The sequence below is a fragment of the Neolamprologus multifasciatus genome, chromosome 18 (genome assembly GCF_963576455.1).
Source record: "Neolamprologus multifasciatus chromosome 18, fNeoMul1.2, whole genome shotgun sequence".
Taxonomy (NCBI): Eukaryota; Metazoa; Chordata; class Actinopteri; order Cichliformes; family Cichlidae; genus Neolamprologus; species Neolamprologus multifasciatus.
Genome location: NC_140456.1, coordinates 20,294,840 through 20,309,277, shown reverse-complemented (window position 1 = coordinate 20,309,277; position 14,438 = coordinate 20,294,840). Strand labels below are relative to the sequence as shown.

Genomic DNA, 14,438 nt, shown 5'->3' with positions numbered 1-14,438 from the left:
GTGAATTCAACACCAGTATTCACAAAGAAGAACAGAGTCTTGGCTTATATTTTTAATGCAAACAAACAGCCACAGTTCACCTTTAATTCCCTTGAGCCCTTTGTTTCCAGTAGATCCAATGGGTCCAGGATCACCAGGGTCCCCAGGGTCACCGCGCTCACAGTAGTAGTCTTTGAGATTGAAAAGACAGACATTAGTTGAAAATAAGTTATTCATAAATTAAAAATTATATTAAATTTAAAAAAGGTTTTAATTTGTTAGATAAAATATAATTTTAAAAAATTACCTCCACAGCCTAATCCAATCCAATCAGGCAAATACAGAGACATACAAACCAAAAGGTAAGTCATCATTAAAGTGATCACATATAAAAAGTGATGAAAATCCAAGTAATAAAATAAATACATCAGTGAGATTAACTTCTGCACACATGAAAGTCTTGTCCTGTGTATTATATACGAAGAGCAGAGAGAGCATACCTGGGGGGCCTGGAGGGCCTGTGGCCCCTTTAGGTCCTGGGAATCCTTTAGCTCCCTTGGGTACTGCAATGGAATAGTCATCATACTTTCCCGGCTCTCCTTTGTAGCCTTTAGGACCACGGGGCCCTCGTGGACCAGGCAAACCCTGGCCCTCTATAAGGGTGTGAGATGAAAATGTAAAATTTAAAATGATATAGGATCAGTTTTCCAACTGTGAAAACACAGACCATCAGTAGCAGAGAGAATCTTTGATTACTGACATAGTAATTTCCACAGCAACAGAGTATTTTAACAACTGTCAGGTTGCAAGAATTATCATAATTATTATGAGTGATATATATACGGCACAAGTACTAAATCAAAATACACAAGGCTTCGCCATTAAAGAAAGGAAGCAAAGTCTGAAGTCTGACCTGCTAACCCTGGTGGGCCAGAGGGCCCAGGAATGCCCATGGACCCAGTGTCCCCAGGGAGTCCAGGTTGTCCTGGAAAACCACGGTCACCTTTAGCACCTGAAACATAAAGTCATAAAGTAATTATTGTTTTACTATACATTAAGGTGAATCGGACTACACTAAGTTAAATCAGACTACAAACTAAGTTGTAATTTTGTACACCACCATGTTGGTCAAGATGTGAGGAAAATGCAGATTTTCATTTAGACATGTTCAGGGGCTCAGAAGTAATTGGAGAGTTAATGGACATGCAGTTTCATGGCCAGGTGAGGTCTGTTTACTGATTACTTTGTGATCAAGGACTCAGATAACAGACTTTGAGTTGTTCAAGTCATTTACTTTTCAGACAGGCTCAAGTATTTAAAATATCATTAACTTGTCCAATTACCTTTGAGCATCTGAAGATGGAGAACTATATATATTAAAATGGTTAATGCTAATTTATTTGTCAAATCCCTTGAATAAAAGTACAAACCTTAATTCCATCTTAACCATCTGTTTTAAAGTCAGTGCCTCCGGTGTTGGATTTATGGACCTATTTGTATTTGAACCATAAATCTACAAGCAAAACAGTGACTTAAAGGTGTTTATTTAAAGTGATACTCTACATATATTGCTATGTTATTTTATTATTTTAGTAAATATATAATCGCAGTGTAGTGTAGCTGTGACTGACATAATTCAAGCTGAAAACAACTTGAAAGAAAGAAAGAAAGAAAGAAAGAAAGAAAGAAAGAAAGAAAGAAAGAAAGAAAGAAAGAAAGAAAGAAAGAAAGAAAGAAAGAACTTGAGTGCTCCACCCAGCAGAGTGACAGAAATTTTTATTTATGAAACTAATATATTGTTACATTTTACAAGTAAACAAAAACGGGAAAAATGTAGTAGTAAGAGTACAGATGAAGCTGTGGTCTCACCTCTCACATGACTTCCATTAAGAAGGACTGTATCACCAGGGAGACCTGGATCTCCTGGATAACCCTGTATAAGATGGAAAGAATGATTAGGAAAAGAAATGGCACCGATGTGCATTTTTTCTACAGGTGAGAAGACGGACCAAGGAATTTCATTGGAGTTTTACAGTTAGCAACCCTTTCCACTAAGTAACCACCAGATGTCAGTAATTCATTTACAGTCCTTCTCTAAATGTATAGCAAATATGCTAACCACGTGTCTCCTGAAGAACCAACAACAGTGTCTATATCTATATCAAACCAAGCCTTTTAACTTTGCCTCCCAGTGGCATTCTGTTTTTCTTAAAACTGTAATACTGATTTCACTGATGTATAAACAAAAGTCACCTTTAGTCCAGTTCTTCCACTGATGCCTGGAAGTCCCCTCTGTCCTCGAGAACCCTGAAAATGTATTAATGTATTTAATATGAAAGAATGCCTAAGTATAGTAAGACATAATAACATCATATGTAAGCTGCACCTCAGGTCCTGCTAGTCCCTCCCTGCCAGGTAATCCTGGAGGACCCTACAGATGGAAAGAATGAGCTGAAAACATTTTTATGTATATTCACTTGTCTTTGTCTAAGTGTATTGTCCAGTGTCATTTAAATCATTTACCCGAAATCCGACAAATCCGAGGACTCCTTGCTCTCCCTTCAATTCGTGAGGGTAGTAGTCACCACTACCACCCTGGATAGGAAAAAACAATAATTGAGTTATTTGTTTTTCCTCTGAGATATGACTTCTAGGTACACAGGCATATCAAAACACACCTTTAAGCCCTTTAGTCCACATGGGCCAGGAAAACCTTTGTCACCCTGGGAGAAAGACCAAAAAAAAGATAAAATTATAAAACAAAAATCCACATGGAAGAGTAGAGTTTGAACTGCAACTTGTAAATTAAATTAAAAAGCTGTATGGATGGGTAGACATGAAATGATCAAAAACATGGATTAATATTGTTTCATCTGCATAAAAAATATGAAGAAGTTAAAAATCAAATGCCTTAAGAAAAAAAAGCCTTCACCTTGTCTCCTTTTGGTGAAAAAAATTGTGGAGGATATTCTACAACTTCTTCTGGTCCTGGTGGGCCAGGCGGGCCCTGTTCGCCCTGTAACATGACATTTTTGAGGTATTTGACTGCCCATATACATCAAAATATACAGCATCATGAAAAAGCATTTTCCCTTTTCCCGATTTCTTAGTTTTTTGCATCATTTATAAAAGGAGAAAAGTAAAAATTATATATATTGCCAAATACCTGACTGTGCCAGCCTTGGCAGGAAGAAATACAACCAAGTGTTCGCAATAACTGGTAATGAGTCTTTCACATCAATGTGGAGAAATTTTGGCCCATTCTCCTTTGCCAAATTGATTTGATTCAGCAACATTGGAGGGTTTTTGAGCATGAATGGATTGTTTAAAGTCATGCCAAAAGCCCTACGTGTTGTTTTTCTATTGAACCATTCCTAGTGGTGTTTTGCATAACCTGATCATGCTTGACCTTCAGAGCACAAACTATGGCTGGACATTCTCCTTCAGGATTATCTGGTAGAATTCGTGGTTACATCAGTTACGGGAAGTAAACAAAGGTTCATAAGCAGCAAAGAAGACCCAGACCATCACACCATCACCACCATTTTTGGCCATGTCTCAGCAAGTGAAGCCTGCAGGTCTTTAGATGCTGTTCTGCAGTTGTTTGTGATCTCCTGGATGAGTTATTGATTCACTCATAGAGTAATTTTGGTACCCTGTCCACTCCTGGGAAGGTTTACCACTGTACAGGTTAATCTCTGTCTCTCTTCCACAGCATGTCTTTTATCCTGTCTTCCTTCTCTCACCCCAACCGGTGGCAGCAGATGGCCCCGCCCATCCCTGAGCCTGGTTTTGCCGGAGGTTTCTTCCTGTTAAAAGGGAGTTTGTACTTCCCACTGTCACCAAAGTGCTTGCTCATAGAGGGTCATATGATTGCTGGGTTTGACTTTGTTTCTTAGTTGTTCTTGAATTTCTTGTTTTTTGGGTTTTTTTTAGACCTTTTAGCCTACTTCACTTCATCAGGCAGGTTTAAGTAATTTCTTTATTCAACAGGTCTGGCAGCAATCGTGTCTGGGTGTGGCTAGCAGAGATGGGCAGTAACGCCTTAATCCGATTACTTTTTTCGAGTAAAGTTAGGAATTGCTATTGCAAAAAAGACAATTAGATTACTGTTACTTTCCCGTAAGCACCCTGCGTTACTGCTTTACTAAAACCGTGATTTTTTTGCGAGTGTCTCATGACAATGACGTAAGCGAGTGCGACATTCGTGGCAACAGAGCTGTGTGCAGATCAACAATGGATAATATAACGAGTGCAGCGTTTAAAGCGTGGAAGTACTGTCCGTAAAAAGTGACAAAAACATTAGCGTCCGCTGTTCGCTGTGTAACCATGGTAAGATTTACAGCAATCAGAAGTACAGGGTTCTTTGAATGCATCGTATTCTTGTTTGATAGTTTAATTTCCTGGCTTGCCCTGAAGGCATCATCTGCAGCTCGGTGCGCGTGAAGGTGTGGTGTAGAAGAACAAAGACGGCAAGGAAAAACTCCATGCTACCGTGGAGCACGGTTTTCCAGTTGAAAGAGAGAAAAAAAGAGGTTCAATTAACATTTGTGAGAGAGCTGTCGTTAGCGGTGAACCACAGCCGGGTACCTACCTCGAAGGAGTCGGAGTGTTTCTTCGAACTTTTTGAACTATTCTGGTGAGTTAGCCTAGCTCACTTAGCACCGCTATTGCAGTGAAAAAAATAACTAACCAGTCAGAATAGTAGTAAATGTGTTTAATGATGTTTAAGATGTGTTTTTTATAGTATTGTGATGTTGTGACAGTTTGTTTATTATGAGTGTCTAGTGTTTTTCTTTTCTTGGGCCTGCTAGTTCAGCCGCGGCCAGCTAAATGGTTATGCGCAGTTCACGTGCTACAGCACGCTGTGCTGTAGCTGTAACTGCGAGTGATGCACAGTAATGCCAGTGTATTTACTTTTAATGTGTCACAAGATGCAAATTTATTTTAATATTTAAAAAGAACCTAGGACATTAGGAACACGGACATTTAGGGAATGTGGACATCTAACATTCTGCGTATTTGTGTGCAGACTGTTTTTTTTTTTGAGGTAGAGTTCCATGTGTGCCAAGTGAGGAGCTGGTATCGTGGGTCTAAGACACTGTTGCTGCTGTGGAGGCCTTCTGTGTGTCAGGACGCCGACACGTTGATGCCTGCCGTACCAGGAGGGCGGTAGGGAAAAAACAAAAGGAAGCCACCTGAGAGAAACCTTATCATTTTCTTTTGCTACTTTTTCCCTGCCTGAGATTCAGGTCGTTTTCAGTTCTTAACCCAAGACAGTGGGTGACTGAATAAACTGACACCATAAGGAACTGGACACTCGCATGCTATTTTCTTTTCCCCTTTTCTTGGGGTGTTGAAATATTGTGTTTCTTGTCTTACATCTATTTTGATTGTTTCAATTATTTTTGTTATGCATTTGAGATGGTTACTGCATTTGAAGGTATCCCTACATTGAGGATGAGCAAAGGGAACTGATCCAAAGAAAATATATATAAAGCAAACTTTGTTTCACAAATCTGTGGTCGTGCGTGTTATGTGGGTTGGAAGTCTTATTGCTCTTACAGAGTTGCTACCGCCAATCTCCTTCCCAAACCTAGATTCGGATATTGTAGACATTGCACTTGGGCGAGCAGTATAGATCATCTCTTTATAGATAAAGGGACACACGTCCAGGTTACAACTGCATGGGAAGAAAACTTCTTTTTACATTGAAAAAAACCCTAAACTTCTGAGCGAGCACCAAATACGCTGCCGCCGGAATGTGAAATTCACAGAGAAACTGCCGTATCCTTCCACTGACCGCTGCGGCACACCTGCACCAGGTCAAACCTCCGCCTGCCCCACTCCTGCTATACAGGTGAAAATAGAGCAACAGGACGGCTGAGTCTTTGATTTTATTTATTTTCTGCTGTGTTTTACGTGCATCTGTTTGAAAGAGTGAGCGTAAACACAAATGCTTGCTTGATGCATAAAGTTAAAAGATTAAAACTAATAAAAAAAAGTTTTAAAAAGAGACTTTTTCATTTGATTACATTTCATATGATGGATTATGCAGAAAAAGTAGAATTGGGCTGAAAGATCTATTGCTTTATTACCTATTTAGGCGATAAATCATGTTTTTAAAAGTAACTAAGTTACTAATTACTCTTCAAAATAAGTAATCAGTAAAGGTGGTTAGCACTGTTGCCGCACAGCAAGAAGGTCCTGAGTTCAATTCCACCAGCAGGCCGAGGTCTTTCTGTGTGGAGTTTGCATGTTCTCCCCGTGTTTGCGTGGGTTCTCCCCAGGTACTCTGGCTTCCTCTCACAGTCCGAAAATATGCAATTAGTGGGGATAGGTTAATTGGTCAATCTAAATTGCCCATAGGTATGAATCTGTGAGTGAATGTGAGTGCGAATGGTTGTCTGTGTCTCTATGTGTTAGCCCTGTGACAGACTGGCGACCTGTCCAGGGTGTACCCCGCCTCTTGCCCTATGACAGCTGGGATAGGCTCCAGCGCCCCCCGCGACCCTGGAAAGGATAAGCGGAAGCGAATGGATGGATGGATAATCAGTAAAGTAATGGGATTACTTTTTGGGGGGAAATAATCAGTAATTAGTTACCGATTACTTTTTCCAAGTAACTTGACCAACACTGGTGGCTAGTGAAACCAAACTGACATTCCAAAAAACGTGGTTAATGATAGCTAATTCATGATTACCAAAAAGTTTTCTTACCTCATCACCTGCGTCACCTGTCAGTGATCTTCCAGGATCACCCTGCCCAATAACCAAAAGTGTAGTAAGTGTTGGCTTTGCATATGTGTATCTCTGTATAATAGTTTTCAGCAAGCACTGTTAAATACTGTGAAGCTTATGACTCACTGTTTGTCCTCTCACACCTGCAGCTCCCTCTAAACCCTAAATGCACACAGATGCACAAGTGACACTCAGTGATATATGATAGTAAAAAAGATGCATAAATATTTATCTATTTTTATGCATTTATTACCTGACGGCCAGGAGGGCCAGGGGGACCACTGTAACCTTTAGGACCAATAAATCCTTGTCTTCCCTGTTTTAGGAAACCATGCAGTCATGTTAAAAATGCAGTGTTCGGGTAACAGATGGTATGAAGAGCACAATACGGAGAGAAAGTTTTAAGATATTTATTGCCTGCTTTAATTTTTGAAAGTGTTTCGCAGAGAATTGTTCAATTGTTCAAATTTTAAAAAACATACAGGAGGGCCAGGCTGTCCATCTCGCCCACGCTCACCCTGCAAATTAAAATAGAAAGACAGAAAAAGAGGATAGCATTTTTACAGACAGGGTACATGTATATTACAAATGATTCTGGAATGCACACAAAGAGGGGTGTTAACTGTAGGAGAACTTACAGGAACTCCTGGAAGTGCATCTAAATATGAAGCTTCTCCTTTATCTCCTTTAGGCCCAGGTAATCCCTGACAAAAACACAGTTAAAGCTCATGATATATTTAATATTGTTACAATGGTCACCATTTTTACAAAGGAAACTGCCACAAAGGGTCTTTTATGCAGTTTAAAAAGAAGCAAGAAGAAGAAGCAGCAACAAAATTCTGCGTATGTGTCATTGAGAGATATTGTCCAGGCAACAATTACTGGGTGATCATGTCATCATATAGCCTAAATATACATACTCTAAATACTCATTATTTTGAACATCGGTGTGCCTTCAATGGTAAGATGGTCTATAAGTGCATTATTTGTACAGTATGGGCAGATTGCTTTTGCTGTTTAGAGCAACTAAGCGCTCTTATCTGTAGTTTAAATATATTGTCAAAGTAAAACAAAACTCTAGTCTTTCATCTAAATGCACACCAACCAACTCTCTACTGCCCTCCCCCCCCCCCCCCCCCCCTGTTTACCACTTGTATTGTACTGAAAGGTAGTTGAGTGTAGAGATACCTAAAACATGTCCACTATGAGTAATGTAACTCTTTTTTTAAACCACTAATCAAATGTCTTCAAAGAAGATGGTGGAACATCTGAAGGTCTCGCCATTGAATGAATAATTTAAAACATGAGTATTCTACTTACCGGTGAGCCATGGAAGCCATCCAAACCAGGCAAACCGGGGATTCCCGGCCTACCTTGTGTCCTGTTACAACCATCTAATCCTGGCAACCCAGGCTCACCGCCTGCTCCGGGGTGACCCTGAGAAAAACGGCACAGTTGTAGTCACGTACAAACACAGTGTTGGAAATGACAGTTGTTGTCTTCCTCGTTAATCTAAAATGATATGTATATATCCTTTACAGCAGTGATATCTAAAGGCCACTATAACTATAATTATATAGTGGTGGATGACTAAGTAAACCAGCATACTGAAGATACAGCTTCAAGTTGTAGTGAAGAGAACCACACTGGCACCAGCAGTGTGTATTATATTTGTCCACTAGAGGGCATAACACATGAGCCGCCAATATTTTAACTGTAAGAATTGGGCAGTTACACAACTGCGGACACCATATTTTCACTGACAGACTGCCTGATATTGATTACTTCTTTGACACTGTAGAAAAATAAATGATCAGCACATAAGAGAAGTCCATCTATCTATTTTCTCAGCTGCCAATTCAATTCAGTGTCGAGGAGAGCTGGAGCCTATTCCAGCTGTTATCGGGAGAGAGGCCAGCTACATAGCTCACATTCACCCTTACAGCCAATTTAGAATCACAAATTAACCTAACAAGCATTTCTTCTGTACCAAAAGAGGAAGCCAGGGTACCCTGAGGGTAAAAAGACCCTTGCCTACACACATGAAATTAGTTATTGCTGTCAGTATGAGATGTTTATTTTTTGACATTTGGAATTAAATCCATAAAAAACAGTAGTTTACTTACTGGTAAACCACTTCTACCAGGAAAACCAGGAGCACCAATCTTTCCCTGTAATATAAAGACATTTATTGCAATAGCTATTCATTCATCCTTAGTCTCAAACAATAAAGAGGAAATTCATCATTTAACATTTTTGGCATTATTTTGAACCCAGTGTTCAAAGGGTTGATGACAGTCTTTTCTGGCCTGTTTGCCTTCAGAACTACCTCAGTTCTTCATGGTATAGTTTCAATAAGGTGCTGGAAACATACCAAAGACATTTTGGTCCATATTGACATGATAGCATCACACATGTGCTGCAGATTTGTTGGCTGTACATCCACAATGTAATCTCCAGTTCCACTACATCCTAAAGGTGCTCTACTCGATTGAAATCCAGTGACTGTAGAGGCCATTTGTGCACAGTGAGCTTATAGTCATGATTAAGAAACCAGTGTTCAATGATTTGAGTTTTGTGATGTATTGTTTTACCCTGTTGGAAGCAGCCATCGGGGTAAACTGTGTTCATAAATTGATGAAAGTGCTCAACAGCAATATTCAGATAGGCTATGGTGTATTAACAATGGTCAGTTGGTTCAAAAAGGCCCAAAGAGTGTCAGGAAAATATCACACACACCATTACACCACCAGGAAACTAGAAAGTTGAGACAAGACAGGATGGATCCAAGTTTTCATGTTGTTTACACCAAATTCTGCTCCTACTGTCCAAATATTGCAACAGAAATCGAGATTTATCAGACCAGGCAACATTATTTTTTTCCACTCTTGTCTCCATGTGAACCTGCGTGAATTGGAGCCTGTTTTCTGTTCTTAGCTGACACAAGTGGCATCTGGTGTGGTCTTCTGTTGCTGTGGATTTTAAATATGCATTCAGAAATGTTCTTCTTGGTTGTAATCAGTGGCTTCAAACAGTCTGACTACACTCCTTTGACCTTTGACACCAAGAAGGCATTTTTTTCTCTTTTTTTTATTTTTCTTTGTAAACCCTAAAGATGGTTACGCAGGAAAAATCCAGAATATCAACAGCTTCTGAAACACTCAGACCAGTCCATCTGACATCAGTGATCATGCCATGCTCAAAAATGTTTACATGCTTAAATGCAATGACTTGCTGCCATGTGATTGGCTAATTAGAACAGTTGAACAAAAGTACCTAATAAAATGACCACTGAATGTATCTCAGTAACCACTTTCAAGGTGAATATTTTTGAGCAGTAAATATAGAATTAGCAGTTGGTTTGATTTCATTGTATATATATATATATATATATATATATATATATATATATATATGTGTATGTGTGTGTGTGTGTGTGTGTGTGTGTGTACATTCACACCAACATGGAAATGAACACTAACTTGACTTCCTTTAGGCCCCTCTGGGCCATGTGATCCAGCTGCTCCCATCCTGCCTTTCTCTCCAGGAAGCCCTTCATGTCCCATTAGTCCCATTAGTCCCCGTGGACCTTCCTGGCCTAGTCTACCAGGAGCGCCCTACAAAGCAAAAACGCTGTTAAAATAACACTTTTTCCATTGAAGATATTCATGGCTTGTATTTAGAATAACAACAATGCAGATCTCTGTGTGACTTAATTAAGTTTCACTCAATTGTTTTCTTTTCATCATCATCATTATTATTATTATTATTATTATTATTATTAGAGAAACTAATGATTTGCTAAATCCACCCCAATAGTAAAGCATCCTGCATAGCAGTCCTGACAGACTAATGAAGACAAAAACCCTTTCAGTTTAAAAATCAAGTTAAGTTTCTGTTCCATTTCATAACGTTGTGCAGAGAAACCGTCCATACCCGTGCACCTTTGGCAGGAAGACACCGACATACAGAGCAGTCTCTACCTTGACACGGGCCCTCAGTGTTTCCCTGAAAAAAGAAAAGTAAAACATACAAAACACAGGTGCTTGTAAGCATTAGAAAAGAACAGCAGGCTGATTATATTTGCTGATTCTCAGTCTTGAGAAAAAATATAGTTTCCTATAGAGACTGAACAGTGCAGATTAGAAAGCTTTGCGCATATCAGTGTTCTCACACTGACGGCTAAATAAACCTGACCTTGATAAGAATTATTTTGTCTTGACATTCTACTGAAAACCTGTACTGAGTTCAAACATCAGTGTGTGTGTGTGTGTGTGCGTCTTCTGGGAGTTTTGCACCGCAGAAATATCTGTGTTGAAAACATTGCCAATGTTTTCTCTAAGGCCACTAAATATTTACACTGATGAAAATTAGTGAGACCCTTCTGCACATCTGTTGATAAACCTGTCCGCTTTAGATCTAAACTTCATTGGATGTGCCCCAACTTTCAGAAAATGAAGTGCAACGGTCAGTTATACTTTTAATAGGACAGTGGGGTTCAGTGTGAGAGAGTCAATTATATACACATACCCCATTTAATATTTGGTATAAATGTCCTTTGGTGAGTTATACCTTGACATGACACTTTTCATAGCCATCAACAAGTTTCTACCATAATTCTGTCCAAATATTTCACCACTCTTCATGGAAGAATTGGTGGAGTCCATTTAAATTGGCTGGTTTCCTGGCACAGACTGAGCATTAAGGCTCCATCCAGCCTCTGAAGTTGAGGTCGTAACTGTCATTCTCACCACGTTACACTTAGGTGTAAACTGCTCTAGTGCAAAAAGGACCCTCAGGTACCCGTTGAGTGGATTCAAACCCCCGACCTCCTGATCATGGGGCAACCAAGCTACCTACTGAGCTATCCCTGCCCCTACCACCTCTAGCCAACAAACACCACCAAAGTTAAAGTTTTCCACCACCTGTCTACTCTTAGAATTTCTGTCCAGTAAAATTATGAACAGAATCCGTGACAAAGGGCAGCCTTGGCAGAGTCCAACACCCACCAGAAATAAGTCTAACATTGTCAGCAATGTGAGCCATGCTCCTGTTGCAGTTGTACAGGGATTGAACGGCCTATAGCAACAAGCCAGACAGCTAATACTCCCGCAGCACCCCCCACAGTGGGCGCTACTCAAGGAGCATTGTCAAATACCTTCTCCAAGTCCTCAAAACACATGTAGACATGTGTAGAGTGGTTTGGCAAACACTTACACACACTCGAATATCATCAGGAGGATAAAGAGCTGGTTCTAGAAGCTTTTTGTTAGCCTTTCGATATGTCTAGGACCATTTTCTTGTTGGACGACCTATTTGTGTTCAAATTCACTTCAAGTAGTAGTCCTCTTTTTTCATTGTTCCATCCACTTTGCGCAATGTGAAAGAGATCATTAAATGGACATCCATGTATATGTCCATGATGAGTATATGTAAACCACAGCTATAACTGTTTGCTTGCCAATAGTGTCATATGTGAATAATGCTAAATATTTAAACTCTGTGAATGTTAAAGTTAAATTCTTTGTGCAAGAAAACACAATGTGAGACATTTGAGAATGTCAAATGTGAAAGTTATTATTAGTCATTTTTAGTATTAAACACAAACTATTGGATAACAACATGGTCTTTTTACCACTCGCACACTTTTTTGGCAACAAAACCACCTGCCCTGTTCTGCTTGCTACAATAGTTGAGCCATGACTAAGAAAGATAAATAAATTAAGAATTAAAATAAAAGGCTTTGACTTTGGTCAGTGAGTTAAAAGTATAGGAAAGCACAATGCTCAGCTTGGCTGCCTGGTTCAGAAAAAATATTGTGATACTTGGAAGTTGATCAGTTTATTTGTTTATTTTAAATTTGTTTAAATATATATATTTATAAATATATATATTTATATAATATTATAATATATATATTTATAAAATATATATATATTTATATATAAATATATATATTTTTTATCATTTGCATTTTTTTCTATTTTATTATGATGTATTCTCTAAGTAGCTACTATAAACATACTGTGTATAGACAAAAATAGGCAAAACAGGAACTCAACCAATACATTTGTCACGTCCAGTTTAGCATTTTGAAGTATTTGTGTGCAAAAGCCCATCGTTTGCGGCTTAACATAAAGTACCAGGGATAAACAACATCAACAGATAAGGAGCTGAACAGTCTTCCAGGTGCAGTGAGATTCCCCTGGGAAATACTTAACAAATCCTAACTTAAGAGTCTATCTGTTTGGTATGTTTGTATGCATAGCGACATACAGATTGTGATAAGCAATAACATGTTAAGTTCACTGAACAGCAGAGTCGGGGCTATGCTTATGTTACACTAATAAACTGAACATAAAACTACAGTCCTGGCTGCTCTAACAGTAGCAGTAGCACCAGCTGCATTAAGGAAAATGTAATTCAAGTATGTTTAGCAAATTACATGAAAGAATTCATTCAAGCCTGAGCCACTGTAGTTGGACTAAGCTCTGCAATGGACAGGGATAGCTATCTAAAGCTAATGCTAATATTTTTAAAGTAAAATTAACATGTTTAAAAATGTGGCAACAAAAATTAATGAAATGTGATTTTCTTAAATTAAAATTCATTACTATTCATTACTCAATGTATAATTTATTTGCAATATAGTACTAGAACTTGGAGTAGATATGCTATGTATAATAGTTATGTTAAGTATGAATATAAATGTCTATAAAATAATTCTTACTGCCTTGAGCTGCTGCACAAAGAAGATGAGGGAAAGCATCCACCTGTGAAAACAAGAGTGTTAAAAAGGTAGCGCTTTTCTTTTTGAGCACCTACTGGACGCTATTACACAACTGTAAATGACCATGAGAGAGACCCTTGTATGGAGTTTGATCTATGAGTCTGATATGTTCTGAGCAAATCTTTCCCACTCACTGTTATAACTTTGGTGTCCACTTGGTATTTGAAAGTGAAAGTATGTGCCTCTGTGCCTGACTCAGAGCAGATCTTCTTTTTACTTCTAGTATACAAGCATACAAATGTTTGCATATTTGAATAAACAGGCCAGAAGTGTGCCTGTCTTCAGGTAAACACACTTACAGAGTTATTAATGTGAGTGTAATAGCTTACGTTCAGTCAAAGAGGTCTGAGTGGAATCTAAAGATAGCAAGGGTTAAGGACTATTTTTTTTGATTCGGTCATACAAATTATCATTATTATCTGAATACTTTTACCAAAAAGCTAACATGTGTCTCATATTTATTTCTGGAAAAATATTGTTGTTATTAAAAATATTGGAGTGAGACGTACCAAAGAGCAAACAAAGTCCCAGGAGTAACCGAGGATTTCATCTCTCAAGTCCACTTCACAGCTGCTTGCTGGCCTCAGTGCTGCCACCTGCAGTGGATTAAAACAAAAGAATGAAACCGCAAAAACACCTGTTAGGCAAAGGGCACTTTGTATGAAAGTGTGAGATAAGGTAGAAGATACAGAGTATACAGTTATGACGTTTAAAAAGTGGGAGCATGCAACTGATTAAGGATTTTTAAAAGACTAGTTCCACTATGCACAACAAGTATTCGCTACTCACCCAAATTCAGAGCCCAAAATGATTTTCATGAAGTTCATTTAGTTCTAGCCAAGTAGCTTAATCCCTAACTTGAGATTCCATCTTATCTTCTGTCCTCATACCAGTAAAAAACCAAAGTGAGAAACTTCCGCTGCAAGGAC

At 38.7% G+C, this 14,438-nt stretch overlaps 1 protein-coding gene across 1 annotated transcript in view; it reads right to left on the bottom strand.

Annotated features, from left to right (window-relative positions):
• Window positions 1–14,438, bottom strand: part of LOC146497806 (uncharacterized) — a 26,861-nt gene extending 12,423 nt beyond the window's left edge. Inside the window, exons 1-21 of the mRNA XM_085141790.1 lie at window positions 14,299–14,438; window positions 14,019–14,105; window positions 13,450–13,492; window positions 10,656–10,727; window positions 10,202–10,336; window positions 8,846–8,890; window positions 8,040–8,156; window positions 7,358–7,423; window positions 7,202–7,237; window positions 6,973–7,035; window positions 6,846–6,881; window positions 6,699–6,740; window positions 2,912–2,995; window positions 2,658–2,702; window positions 2,503–2,574; window positions 2,366–2,410; window positions 2,233–2,286; window positions 1,849–1,912; window positions 893–991; window positions 469–632; window positions 81–168 (exon numbers count right to left, since the gene is read on the bottom strand). Of these exons, the coding sequence (XP_084997916.1) occupies window positions 81–168; window positions 469–632; window positions 893–991; window positions 1,849–1,912; window positions 2,233–2,286; window positions 2,366–2,410; window positions 2,503–2,574; window positions 2,658–2,702; window positions 2,912–2,995; window positions 6,699–6,740; window positions 6,846–6,881; window positions 6,973–7,035; window positions 7,202–7,237; window positions 7,358–7,423; window positions 8,040–8,156; window positions 8,846–8,890; window positions 10,202–10,336; window positions 10,656–10,727; window positions 13,450–13,492; window positions 14,019–14,059 (1,411 nt within the window). The 5' untranslated portion in view covers window positions 14,060–14,105; window positions 14,299–14,438. The remainder of the gene's footprint in view (window positions 1–80; window positions 169–468; window positions 633–892; window positions 992–1,848; window positions 1,913–2,232; window positions 2,287–2,365; window positions 2,411–2,502; window positions 2,575–2,657; window positions 2,703–2,911; window positions 2,996–6,698; window positions 6,741–6,845; window positions 6,882–6,972; window positions 7,036–7,201; window positions 7,238–7,357; window positions 7,424–8,039; window positions 8,157–8,845; window positions 8,891–10,201; window positions 10,337–10,655; window positions 10,728–13,449; window positions 13,493–14,018; window positions 14,106–14,298) is intronic.